The 14332-nt window shown below is 32.3% G+C and overlaps 1 protein-coding gene across 2 annotated transcripts in view; it reads left to right on the top strand.

Moving 5' to 3' along the window:
- Positions 1-447: 447 nt before the first annotated feature.
- The window catches only part of LOC127732894 (myosin-IIIb-like), a 56808-nt gene continuing 42923 nt past the window's right edge, over positions 448-14332 (top strand). For both annotated transcript variants that reach the window (XM_052242071.1, XM_052242070.1), the window contains exon 1: positions 448-617. In XM_052242071.1, the coding sequence (XP_052098031.1) occupies positions 507-617 (111 nt within the window). In that variant the 5' untranslated portion in view covers positions 448-506. The remainder of the gene's footprint in view (positions 618-14332) is intronic.

Here is a 14332-nt window from a genome sequence, read left to right as displayed (position 1 = left end):
GAGTTTTCACAAACGGTGATCATTTGGCTTGTAAAAAAGTGTTTTGAAATGCCAATATATAACACCAAAATTAAGTAAACAATATATATTTTTATTTAATTTCAAGTAATGTTGTACACTTTTGACACACATATATATATATATTTGTATTTAGTTCTCTGCTTTTTGATTTCTAGATGCTAGAAAGCTATATCTCATTTCTCAGAATTCCCATTTAAGGTAATATTTGAAGAAAGCGAGTATGCACTCACAGTTCGTGTTCGACAATGATTAATACAAGAATATATTATGGTTATGAGTAAATTCTTTGTTAATAGTTACTTAATCAAACTATATCACGATCTTTAATTTTTTACCTTTCTTCAATACGTCACGTTACACCTGAAATCACAAAGATCAATATGATCAATCTATAAATAAACACTTTGTATAAATATCTCAGGTAAATACAACATTCAAGTGCATATAATAATGCTAAAAGATTGAAAAGGGAAGTAAACAAAAACATGGATCGGCCAGAACCTGGTAGTGTTGAAGATTTAGCCACATTAGCAAAGTTAGATGACAGTATTTTGCTGGATGAGTTGAGAGTCAGATATAATAAAAACCTAATATATGTAAGTAAAACTAATCACATGTAGAGAAACAATAACATCTAGTTAACACAAGCATGAAGGGGAAACGTTAATATGGTGTCCCTTTGACGTTGTCATTAGTGCTTCTTCTTTTCTAGGATGCTTAACAAACACCCATATGTCTTTTCATTAAATTTTCTTTGCCGTCAATCTAGAATTCGAACCAAGAACCACGCCTTTCTATATTTCGCTTTTCGATGTTAATGAAATCCTATCTGTGTTTAAGGTTTCGAGTTTCTTTTTAAGCATTTAATTTATTGAGATACTTTATGATCAGAAATATTTCGTTTACATCGCATTATGTATATATATTCACCGGACAATATCCATTTATTCACTGTTTGTTTAAAACCGGTTTAAGCGTTAAACTTTACTTATTTACCTGAAATGACCAAGGCATTCCATAAAAAGTGTACGGATGGATGGATGGATGGGTGGCTGTTTAACGTCCAGTGGCATATTAAATGCATATTCAAGATGAGAACATGATTATGTGATATGAAATATTAATCCTGCTTTGAAATAGACAGACACTCTGGTACGGATTTTTAACTTGCTAGTTCACAAGGTGACAGTCAGCAGGAAGACATGACACCCTCCTCGGACATATTATTCTGACTCCTAAATGTCGCGTACTTAGCGGAGAAGCAGCAAATACCAGTTTTCAAGTCTTTGGTTTGAGCCGGTCGGGGTTTGAACCCACGACCTCCTGCACTCGAGGCGAGCACGCTACCACAATTCAAAGTATACGTTATAAAGCATGAAATATTCAACACTTTCATAGAATATATAACGATATTCTTCCTTGTTAGCTCACTATTTATTTACTATTAGAACAATTTAGGATATGTTTTGTATCCAGGAGTATAGCTTTAGAAAAAGTACACATTTTCAAATAAAAAATGTGAATTTGATGACAAAAAATAATATACCCGAACTTCATATCGCTATCTATAATTTTCATGTAAAGATAAACCGATATCCGGGTACAACGCATAATGTTTGTATAAACGTGAATTGACGATAAATAGTATTGAAAGCAGGTGTTCAAATCTGTTATCTAACTTTAGTTGACTCGTTGCATAATTCGCGATTCATATGTCAGCTCTCATTGTCCTTGGGACAAAGTGAGCAGTGCGATCAGTTTGTGACCAACGTCGGATCGCTCGCCGTTTGTTAATTTTTACGAAAAAAGTTTCTGAAAATTGGGCCATTTAGACCTAACTTGATCACAATTATGTTTACGAGGTTTAGCTCTTCAGTCTTTACTAAACTTCAACAACTTTTTACTTGAATCCTCTGACAACAGTATCTAGCTTTATGAACGTGAAATGTTTATAGATGGCTGAATCGCAGTTTGGTACATCTTGACAGCTATTGAGTGTTCAGTGATGTAGCTTCCATTACGGCAGCGAGGCAACCACCTCATTAAGGTTTTGACCAAGAAAAAAATAAAAAAGGGCTTAGAGTGATGCATGTATTCTAAAATAGATTAAAGATAGTTCCAAACATTTCACTATCGTTTGACTACTCTACCCTATATCCACGTGTTCCTCATTATAAGTCCAACTAATGCCCAACCTGAATACAAACATCCTGTGTTAGGATCGGACAAATCCAAATCGTTTTTTTTTTATAAAAATATATTATTTTAAAACAAAGAGGTTAAAACTATTAGAGTGACATGATACTTGATTTTTTTCTCTCATTTACATCCTATTTGTAACGTTTGATTGATGTGCTTTTCAACTTTGCTACTTAAAGCAACATTAACATGTTCCTTTATTCGTTTGAGACAGCCTTCATTATTATTCCAAATGTTGGGTCCAGGGGGTGTAGAGAGCCTACGCTCCCTTTTGATCGCCAAAAAAAAAACCCATGTTTCTTACGATTTATATGATTTTTTTAGCATAAAACCGTCCAATTTTAATTTCATTTTCTGGGATTCACCCCCACCCTTCAAAAATTCTGGATCGGGCCCAGCTTTTAGCTATAATCCGTGTTAATGCAATTTGGTCAAACCCCATACCATATATAGTAACCAGACATAACTGATCTTAAACTGTAATATCACCGAACCTAAGTAAGTAAGCAAGTACTTTTTATTTAGAGCCGGCGCATACAATCAACAATAGACATGAGCTTAAGAAATCTCTTTCAACTAATATGTACCTAAAGGTTTAAAGGAGATCACTATTGTGTCAGTTATTTTTATATTGATTTATAATTTAAATACCGAGAGTAAAACAAAGTTACTACGTTTCATGTGTATTGGAGAATGTCCCCATTTCATGCACAAATCTGGTTTATTCATATGCAAAATAGTCATAACCCAAATGCCCCTCACCCCTAGGACAAAAAACGAAAAAAATAAGGACGAGCGAAAACAACACAGCACTATAATTTGAGGACGTTAAATCCAGTGCCTCTCGTAGGGAGAGTGCCACGTTAAAATATTTGTTACAAGACAAAATTCCTGTCCCTGTCTTCATTATACCCTCATATTTCCAGTTGCAGTCGAAATTCGTGCCCTTCATTCTTATCTTCAAAACATTTCTATTCGATAAATGTTATTTTCATGTTGTTGACTGTTTAATAGAATATCAATAAATAAAAGAAACATTCCTAAATATTTCGTTTTATCGGAATGTTTTACGGATGGAACAAATTTATTCATTTTGCTTCCGGATGTCTTTTGGTGCAAATTAAAAAAGAATGTAGATGATTGCAATGTATAGACGAATATAATTATGATTTTATGAGGACCGAAAATGTAATTTATGTAAAAAAAATATAGGAGATGAATTTCACTATCGTTTATATGTAAGTCTCCTCAGCTGGTTGATATTAGAGAAAAAAATATTCCTAGTTATTATACGAAGTATCCAAGTAAACAGAAGTTAGCAGTCATGTTATCTTATTGCAATGTTAAATTATATAGACAGGTGGCATCTTTTATTAGAAGCTTAAATAACTTATTGTGATTTGTGATATGTATATTGTATCATTTTTTTCATTAACTGTTTATTGTATTATAGTTCATGTTTATTATTGTTATATTAACCTCATGTTACATATATATGCCTGAGCGTTGCTTTATAACAAAATCTGAGAGAAGACTTCATAAGTTTGATAAACTTGTGTCTCATCACTTTTGCATATTTAAGCAAATTAAATATGTTTGAAATAACAAAATCTTCAAATCTTGAAATACTTATTGTAAACCTTAATATCCCCTTAATTAATATCACAAGTTGTCAAAATTATCATCCTTCATTCATCTCCAAATTTCATGAATTTTTAGTCAAATGTCTTGCTTTTATTTCTTCTTCTTCAGTTACAGAAAACCATCAACGTACTGATGTTAACTTTCCGGCGCATGCCTGGTAAATGTTTCCAAATTTATCAAATATTATCAACACGTAGATTAACAATTTTTTCTTTAATTTGATATATTCATTACTTTTTGTTTGGTCATATATCTTTTATATTATCAATTTTCACAATTTTTCTTTGTTTCTAGATTATTCATTTTTTATCTATATTTTTTATATTTCGTTTTTTATTTTTAATTTTTTTTTTTTTTTTTTTTTGTAATTTAAGATAAACATGATTGCCTGTTTATTTCAGTTGTGAATGAGTATCAAGGAGCACATCATGAGTGAGTGCACCCTTGAAGGTTTCTGTAGTGGTGTTTTTGCTTATGACAAAGAATAATTTATTCTGGTCTTAAATGGTTTTACAAAAGAAAGAAAATTTATAGCGGTCTTAATTGCATTGAATTTGTCTGTAGGAGCCTTTTTGGATGGATCTTGTCATAGACTGACTCTGATGTAATAAATTTTGTGATTGTGATATTTTCATTTACAATTTTTTTGAAACATTATTAGTCTTGTTTTTGGCCGGTGTTCTTGTAGAGTTTGGTGGCCTCGGTGGCCGAGTGGTCTAAGTAGTCGAACTACTGTATCACTAGCCAGTTAACACTGAGGTTGTGAGTTCGAATCCCGCACGGGGCAGGTGCACTCATCTCCAATCTTAATTGACTAGGGTTGTCAGTTTTCCTACCTAATGTCGGTGGTTCTCTCCGGGCACTCTGGCTTCCTCCACCAATGAAAACTGACTGCCACGAAATAGCACAATAGTGTTGAAAGTGGCGTTAAACACCAATCAGTCAATGTATAGTTTGCCAATTCATGGAGACACACTGCTGGTGTTGTGATGTCTTGTCGTTCATACCTTGTCGCCCGTGTCTGTAAGTTTCTAGTGATCGTATGTTTTCATTTTGTATATGGGTCCCATACAGTACAACAGTATTCTAATTTGGGTCTTATAAGGGTTTGATATGCTCTTTCTTTAATTGTTTGTGATTGGACTTTCTTCTGATGAAACATAAGGATTTATTTGCTTTGGCGGCGGTTTGTTGAATGTGGGTGTTCCATTTTAGGTCTGCAGAAATTATGATACCTAGGCTAAGTACTTTGTATGTTTTACTGATTCTAATATGTGTCCATACATGTAGCAAAAGTGGATGGGATTACTCTTGGTTGTTATGGTTCATGATGTTACACATGTCAGGGTGAAAAGAGATTAGCCAGTCGTGTTGCCATTTTATGGCCAGTCGTTTTGAGATCCAATTTGTCGGTAGATTATACTGCCATCTGCGAAGAGTCTGATTCGGCTATGTTGGATTTATTCTGGAAGGTCATTGATGTAAATTAGGAATAGTATTGGTCCCAGCACTCTACCATGTGGGACACCTGATGTGATTGGTATTTTTGTAGGTGACTAGGGGGGCTAGGATGAAAAATTTTGTCCTGCCTTTTTTTTAATTGTAATGTCTGTCATGCCTATTTATTTTTCACTTTATTTGGTCCTGCCTTTTTATTTTAGTTTATCCTGACTTTTTTTTACATAAATTGTCATCCTGCCTTTTTTTTTTGCAAAGTGTCTCATCCTGCCTTTTTTTTTACTCAAAACTCCTGTCCTGCCTGTTTTTTTCAAATTTCATCCTAGCCCCCCCCCCCCCCCCCCCCCCCATAAAAATCAAATGGTAACTCCCTTACCTGGGTTGTGTTTATCCCCTTTTTTGAAAACAAGTGTGACGGTTTGTGTGGTTCCAGTCAGATGGTACTTTGCCTGTTTCTAATGATCTAATGAATATTAAAGTGAGGATGTCTGTACATATATCAATGTTTTGTTTTAGTACTCTGTCTGCGATGGTGTCGGGACCATTACCTTTATTAGGGTTTATGTATTTGATTAGTTTATAAACACCATCCCTATATATTGTAATGGATTCTATTTTGGAATGAATACTAGGACCTTTATCTGGGATCTTAGTGTTTGCTTCAGATGTAAAAGCAGACTGAAATTGTTTGTTAAGTTATTTTTGCTTTCTCAGATGGACTTGAGTGCAGTGTACCTTCACTCCGCAGAGGAGCTATGCCGGTTTTTTTTCATTTTTCTGGCTTTTAATGCAAAAATAGAGTTTTTTATGAGTATTCACAGTTTTGGAGCATGTTTGGTCTGGCTCCTTTATCTCAACATCAAAAATTATATTTTCTATATATTGCCAGTATGAGTTTCTCATTTTTTTCTGGAGCTTGATTTTAATTTCTTGATATTGTTTATCATATGCTTTATTCATTCTTAATGATGTTCGCTACTCTGTTTTAAAATAACAAGCTGTTTAAAAGACTGCTATAAAATTGATAGAATATAAATAATGGAACTTAAAATTGCAGAAAAAAGGACAGGTCTGTGTCCTTGTTTTTGAGATATAATCAATTGAAAATTTGCCGGTAATTAATTCTCTTTAGATTTTTCATACATTTAACATTGGCAACTTTTTTTTCTTTTGAAAACTATAAAAAATAACAAGGATATTATAAGATTTTCAAAAAATAAACTATATGTTATAAAATTATGAAAAGGGAAGTAGGGGTTCGCGGGCAAAATTGTTATTGGCACTACATAGATAAAACTAGAGGATTCCGAATATCTGACAAAAAAGTCAAAGCCAAGAGTAGCGAACACCCTAAAATAATTTTGTTGCAAAATTGAGAATGAAAAACGATTTCCGTTGAACGACACGTGTTTGTCGAATAACCTTCATTTGAAAAGTTTGTTAATTCTGGGACTATTATACTATAGTCCAAGGTTAATTGGAGGTTTGAATAAAAATCCATGTACATTTCGAACGGTAATGGTGCACTCGAATCGTCTTCAATACGGAAGAAATCCGTGTCTCGTGCAGGCATTTAGAATTTTTACAAAAAGTTAAAGGTAGCACGGTAGTATTTGCATTCCAGAATTTAGGTTGCTCTTTTGTGTACCCTACTTAAGTCAATGTATCTGAACATTATGATTGGACAAAAAATACAGTATCAACTGAACATACTTTCCCAAACTGAGGGATGAATCAGGTGTAGAAAAATATGAAATAATTTTACATACAGATGAAAATGAATTTTTGAGAATTTTTTTAAATTTTGTATTCACTGCACGATAAAAGACCTAAAAGCACTAGTGGCCTTAGGTTCTTAAAGATAGCAAAAAAAGTAAACGGTCATGATACATATTCAAATTCATTTCTGAATAGTAAAATGAAAGTACTTCAGTTAACAGTGACTGTAGAATTTTTAGCAGTGTTAGAAAGTGGTGAAAATTCTAAAAAGGCTATCATTATCCCTTATGGACCAGGAAATACTACCGTGCCACCTTAAGGGGGATATACATGTTTACACTAAATCAATGAAGGATTTTTTTTTACCTATGCAATTTGTAAGTTTATCAATAAAAAGTTGATTAAGGACAACTATGATAAAAACAGCCCTTAAATTCCACCCCTGGGAGTGAAAATTGCTGATTCAGTAAATTTTGCCTGATCTGTGGGTAATAAAGTAAAAATTTACCTAGAAAGTAGAACTTCATTATTTTTATGTAACTTGCAATACATTTTTAATTATAAATGTTCGCTTTAACTTTTCGCAGTGTCTGACACATGTGCAACCAATGGAATTTGAGACGCGACATATTTTATTTGTCTGTACATCCTATTATTTTCACCGTAATAAATAAATTGCATAATTTCTTATTTTTTTCCACACAAGTACAGCTGTACTAGTTTTCTTTAGGTTTAATTTGTAGTTCTGTGGTAACATGACACCAGTATGAGCTTTTTTGGAACCAGCAAGTGGTTAAGGGGTCCTTACTTATTCATTTAGCCCTCATATTTGGCTGAAATAGAGATAGCAGTAGGGGTTTCTTTACACTGACAAGACATTTTTTTTGACAAAGAATGTAATTATGACTGTATATCAGCAAGATTAAATAGTTTATTCATTTTCCATGCAAATGTCATTAATTGTTTTGAATTTCTGACAATGAAAAGCACAATAAAGGTAAAATGATTATGTAAGGGGACATAATTTAACTTAATGCATATATGAGAAATAGACAAACAGTCAACTAAGGGATATATTCTAGTACATATATTGTCAAAAAGATTTTAGAATAATAGTTAACTGCCATCTAAAGAATCTTGTTGTGTTGCCTTCATAATCTGAGAATGCTTAAAGTAATGTAAGGCATGCTGTAAAATGTGGAATGGACTTTAATATCATTTTTCATGATTTGGTGCTTAAACTGTTTCTTTTAGTCAGATTAACTATAAATAGAGTTGGCAATCCAATAATTCCTCCTGAATCACCATGTTTGACTTCTGTGTTGATTTGAAACATCATATATTTGGATTTTGTTCACTCCTTAAGTAAAAATGGTAAGATGATAAAAAAGTGAAAATCTGCCAGCTGGGGTAGGGGTGTAATCTTTCATTTTTTTTTGGTAAGAAATAAGTGCAGACTAGTATTCTTTATTGTAATATGTTACATAGTAAGAAGGCTATGCATCATAGGTGTCATGACTGATTTCAAGTTTGAAATGTCTTGGTTAAGGTAGCACGGTAGTATTTGCATTCCAGAATTTAGGTTGCTCTTTTGTGTACCCTACTTAAGTCAATGTATCTGAACATTATGATTGGACAAAAAATACAGTATCAACTGAACATACTTTCCCAAACTGAGGGATGAATCAGGTGTAGAAAAATATGAAATAATTTTACATACAGATGAAAATGAATTTTTGAGAATTTTTTTAAATTTTGTATTCACTGCACGATAAAAGACCTAAAAGCACTAGTGGCCTTAGGTTCTTAAAGATAGCAAAAAAAGTAAACGGTCATGATACATATTCAAATTCATTTCTGAATAGTAAAATGAAAGTACTTCAGTTAACAGTGACTGTAGAATTTTTAGCAGTGTTAGAAAGTGGTGAAAATTCTAAAAAGGCTATCATTATCCCTTATGGACCAGGAAATACTACCGTGCCACCTTAAGGGGGATATACATGTTTACACTAAATCAATGAAGGATTTTTTTTTACCTATGCAATTTGTAAGTTTATCAATAAAAAGTTGATTAAGGACAACTATGATAAAAACAGCCCTTAAATTCCACCCCTGGGAGTGAAAATTGCTGATTCAGTAAATTTTGCCTGATCTGTGGGTAATAAAGTAAAAATTTACCTAGAAAGTAGAACTTCATTATTTTTATGTAACTTGCAATACATTTTTAATTATAAATGTTCGCTTTAACTTTTCGCAGTGTCTGACACATGTGCAACCAATGGAATTTGAGACGCGACATATTTTATTTGTCTGTACATCCTATTATTTTCACCGTAATAAATAAATTGCATAATTTCTTATTTTTTTCCACACAAGTACAGCTGTACTAGTTTTCTTTAGGTTTAATTTGTAGTTCTGTGGTAACATGACACCAGTATGAGCTTTTTTGGAACCAGCAAGTGGTTAAGGGGTCCTTACTTATTCATTTAGCCCTCATATTTGGCTGAAATAGAGATAGCAGTAGGGGTTTCTTTACACTGACAAGACATTTTTTTTGACAAAGAATGTAATTATGACTGTATATCAGCAAGATTAAATAGTTTATTCATTTTCCATGCAAATGTCATTAATTGTTTTGAATTTCTGACAATGAAAAGCACAATAAAGGTAAAATGATTATGTAAGGGGACATAATTTAACTTAATGCATATATGAGAAATAGACAAACAGTCAACTAAGGGATATATTCTAGTACATATATTGTCAAAAAGATTTTAGAATAATAGTTAACTGCCATCTAAAGAATCTTGTTGTGTTGCCTTCATAATCTGAGAATGCTTAAAGTAATGTAAGGCATGCTGTAAAATGTGGAATGGACTTTAATATCATTTTTCATGATTTGGTGCTTAAACTGTTTCTTTTAGTCAGATTAACTATAAATAGAGTTGGCAATCCAATAATTCCTCCTGAATCACCATGTTTGACTTCTGTGTTGATTTGAAACATCATATATTTGGATTTTGTTCACTCCTTAAGTAAAAATGGTAAGATGATAAAAAAGTGAAAATCTGCCAGCTGGGGTAGGGGTGTAATCTTTCATTTTTTTTTGGTAAGAAATAAGTGCAGACTAGTATTCTTTATTGTAATATGTTACATAGTAAGAAGGCTATGCATCATAGGTGTCATGACTGATTTCAAGTTTGAAATGTCTTGGTTAAGGTAGCACGGTAGTATTTGCATTCCAGAATTTAGGTTGCTCTTTTGTGTACCCTACTTAAGTCAATGTATCTGAACATTATGATTGGACAAAAAATACAGTATCAACTGAACATACTTTCCCAAACTGAGGGATGAATCAGGTGTAGAAAAATATGAAATAATTTTACATACAGATGAAAATGAATTTTTGAGAATTTTTTTAAATTTTGTATTCACTGCACGATAAAAGACCTAAAAGCACTAGTGGCCTTAGGTTCTTAAAGATAGCAAAAAAAGTAAACGGTCATGATACATATTCAAATTCATTTCTGAATAGTAAAATGAAAGTACTTCAGTTAACAGTGACTGTAGAATTTTTAGCAGTGTTAGAAAGTGGTGAAAATTCTAAAAAGGCTATCATTATCCCTTATGGACCAGGAAATACTACCGTGCCACCTTAAGGGGGATATACATGTTTACACTAAATCAATGAAGGATTTTTTTTTACCTATGCAATTTGTAAGTTTATCAATAAAAAGTTGATTAAGGACAACTATGATAAAAACAGCCCTTAAATTCCACCCCTGGGAGTGAAAATTGCTGATTCAGTAAATTTTGCCTGATCTGTGGGTAATAAAGTAAAAATTTACCTAGAAAGTAGAACTTCATTATTTTTATGTAACTTGCAATACATTTTTAATTATAAATGTTCGCTTTAACTTTTCGCAGTGTCTGACACATGTGCAACCAATGGAATTTGAGACGCGACATATTTTATTTGTCTGTACATCCTATTATTTTCACCGTAATAAATAAATTGCATAATTTCTTATTTTTTTCCACACAAGTACAGCTGTACTAGTTTTCTTTAGGTTTAATTTGTAGTTCTGTGGTAACATGACACCAGTATGAGCTTTTTTGGAACCAGCAAGTGGTTAAGGGGTCCTTACTTATTCATTTAGCCCTCATATTTGGCTGAAATAGAGATAGCAGTAGGGGTTTCTTTACACTGACAAGACATTTTTTTTGACAAAGAATGTAATTATGACTGTATATCAGCAAGATTAAATAGTTTATTCATTTTCCATGCAAATGTCATTAATTGTTTTGAATTTCTGACAATGAAAAGCACAATAAAGGTAAAATGATTATGTAAGGGGACATAATTTAACTTAATGCATATATGAGAAATAGACAAACAGTCAACTAAGGGATATATTCTAGTACATATATTGTCAAAAAGATTTTAGAATAATAGTTAACTGCCATCTAAAGAATCTTGTTGTGTTGCCTTCATAATCTGAGAATGCTTAAAGTAATGTAAGGCATGCTGTAAAATGTGGAATGGACTTTAATATCATTTTTCATGATTTGGTGCTTAAACTGTTTCTTTTAGTCAGATTAACTATAAATAGAGTTGGCAATCCAATAATTCCTCCTGAATCACCATGTTTGACTTCTGTGTTGATTTGAAACATCATATATTTGGATTTTGTTCACTCCTTAAGTAAAAATGGTAAGATGATAAAAAAGTGAAAATCTGCCAGCTGGGGTAGGGGTGTAATCTTTCATTTTTTTTTGGTAAGAAATAAGTGCAGACTAGTATTCTTTATTGTAATATGTTACATAGTAAGAAGGCTATGCATCATAGGTGTCATGACTGATTTCAAGTTTGAAATGTCTTGGTTAAGGTAGCACGGTAGTATTTGCATTCCAGAATTTAGGTTGCTCTTTTGTGTACCCTACTTAAGTCAATGTATCTGAACATTATGATTGGACAAAAAATACAGTATCAACTGAACATACTTTCCCAAACTGAGGGATGAATCAGGTGTAGAAAAATATGAAATAATTTTACATACAGATGAAAATGAATTTTTGAGAATTTTTTTAAATTTTGTATTCACTGCACGATAAAAGACCTAAAAGCACTAGTGGCCTTAGGTTCTTAAAGATAGCAAAAAAAGTAAACGGTCATGATACATATTCAAATTCATTTCTGAATAGTAAAATGAAAGTACTTCAGTTAACAGTGACTGTAGAATTTTTAGCAGTGTTAGAAAGTGGTGAAAATTCTAAAAAGGCTATCATTATCCCTTATGGACCAGGAAATACTACCGTGCCACCTTAAGGGGGATATACATGTTTACACTAAATCAATGAAGGATTTTTTTTTACCTATGCAATTTGTAAGTTTATCAATAAAAAGTTGATTAAGGACAACTATGATAAAAACAGCCCTTAAATTCCACCCCTGGGAGTGAAAATTGCTGATTCAGTAAATTTTGCCTGATCTGTGGGTAATAAAGTAAAAATTTACCTAGAAAGTAGAACTTCATTATTTTTATGTAACTTGCAATACATTTTTAATTATAAATGTTCGCTTTAACTTTTCGCAGTGTCTGACACATGTGCAACCAATGGAATTTGAGACGCGACATATTTTATTTGTCTGTACATCCTATTATTTTCACCGTAATAAATAAATTGCATAATTTCTTATTTTTTTCCACACAAGTACAGCTGTACTAGTTTTCTTTAGGTTTAATTTGTAGTTCTGTGGTAACATGACACCAGTATGAGCTTTTTTGGAACCAGCAAGTGGTTAAGGGGTCCTTACTTATTCATTTAGCCCTCATATTTGGCTGAAATAGAGATAGCAGTAGGGGTTTCTTTACACTGACAAGACATTTTTTTTGACAAAGAATGTAATTATGACTGTATATCAGCAAGATTAAATAGTTTATTCATTTTCCATGCAAATGTCATTAATTGTTTTGAATTTCTGACAATGAAAAGCACAATAAAGGTAAAATGATTATGTAAGGGGACATAATTTAACTTAATGCATATATGAGAAATAGACAAACAGTCAACTAAGGGATATATTCTAGTACATATATTGTCAAAAAGATTTTAGAATAATAGTTAACTGCCATCTAAAGAATCTTGTTGTGTTGCCTTCATAATCTGAGAATGCTTAAAGTAATGTAAGGCATGCTGTAAAATGTGGAATGGACTTTAATATCATTTTTCATGATTTGGTGCTTAAACTGTTTCTTTTAGTCAGATTAACTATAAATAGAGTTGGCAATCCAATAATTCCTCCTGAATCACCATGTTTGACTTCTGTGTTGATTTGAAACATCATATATTTGGATTTTGTTCACTCCTTAAGTAAAAATGGTAAGATGATAAAAAAGTGAAAATCTGCCAGCTGGGGTAGGGGTGTAATCTTTCATTTTTTTTTGGTAAGAAATAAGTGCAGACTAGTATTCTTTATTGTAATATGTTACATAGTAAGAAGGCTATGCATCATAGGTGTCATGACTGATTTCAAGTTTGAAATGTCTTGGTTAAGGTAGCACGGTAGTATTTGCATTCCAGAATTTAGGTTGCTCTTTTGTGTACCCTACTTAAGTCAATGTATCTGAACATTATGATTGGACAAAAAATACAGTATCAACTGAACATACTTTCCCAAACTGAGGGATGAATCAGGTGTAGAAAAATATGAAATAATTTTACATACAGATGAAAATGAATTTTTGAGAATTTTTTTAAATTTTGTATTCACTGCACGATAAAAGACCTAAAAGCACTAGTGGCCTTAGGTTCTTAAAGATAGCAAAAAAAGTAAACGGTCATGATACATATTCAAATTCATTTCTGAATAGTAAAATGAAAGTACTTCAGTTAACAGTGACTGTAGAATTTTTAGCAGTGTTAGAAAGTGGTGAAAATTCTAAAAAGGCTATCATTATCCCTTATGGACCAGGAAATACTACCGTGCCACCTTAAGGGGGATATACATGTTTACACTAAATCAATGAAGGATTTTTTTTTACCTATGCAATTTGTAAGTTTATCAATAAAAAGTTGATTAAGGACAACTATGATAAAAACAGCCCTTAAATTCCACCCCTGGGAGTGAAAATTGCTGATTCAGTAAATTTTGCCTGATCTGTGGGTAATAAAGTAAAAATTTACCTAGAAAGTAGAACTTCATTATTTTTATGTAACTTGCAATACATTTTTAATTATAAATGTTCGCTTTAACTTTTCGCAGTGTCTGACACATGTGCAACCAATG

The sequence above is a fragment of the Mytilus californianus genome, unplaced genomic scaffold (genome assembly GCF_021869535.1).
Source record: "Mytilus californianus isolate M0D057914Y unplaced genomic scaffold, xbMytCali1.0.p SCAF_3, whole genome shotgun sequence".
Classification (NCBI taxonomy): Eukaryota; Metazoa; Mollusca; class Bivalvia; order Mytilida; family Mytilidae; genus Mytilus; species Mytilus californianus.
This window is presented reverse-complemented; position numbering and strand designations above follow the sequence as displayed.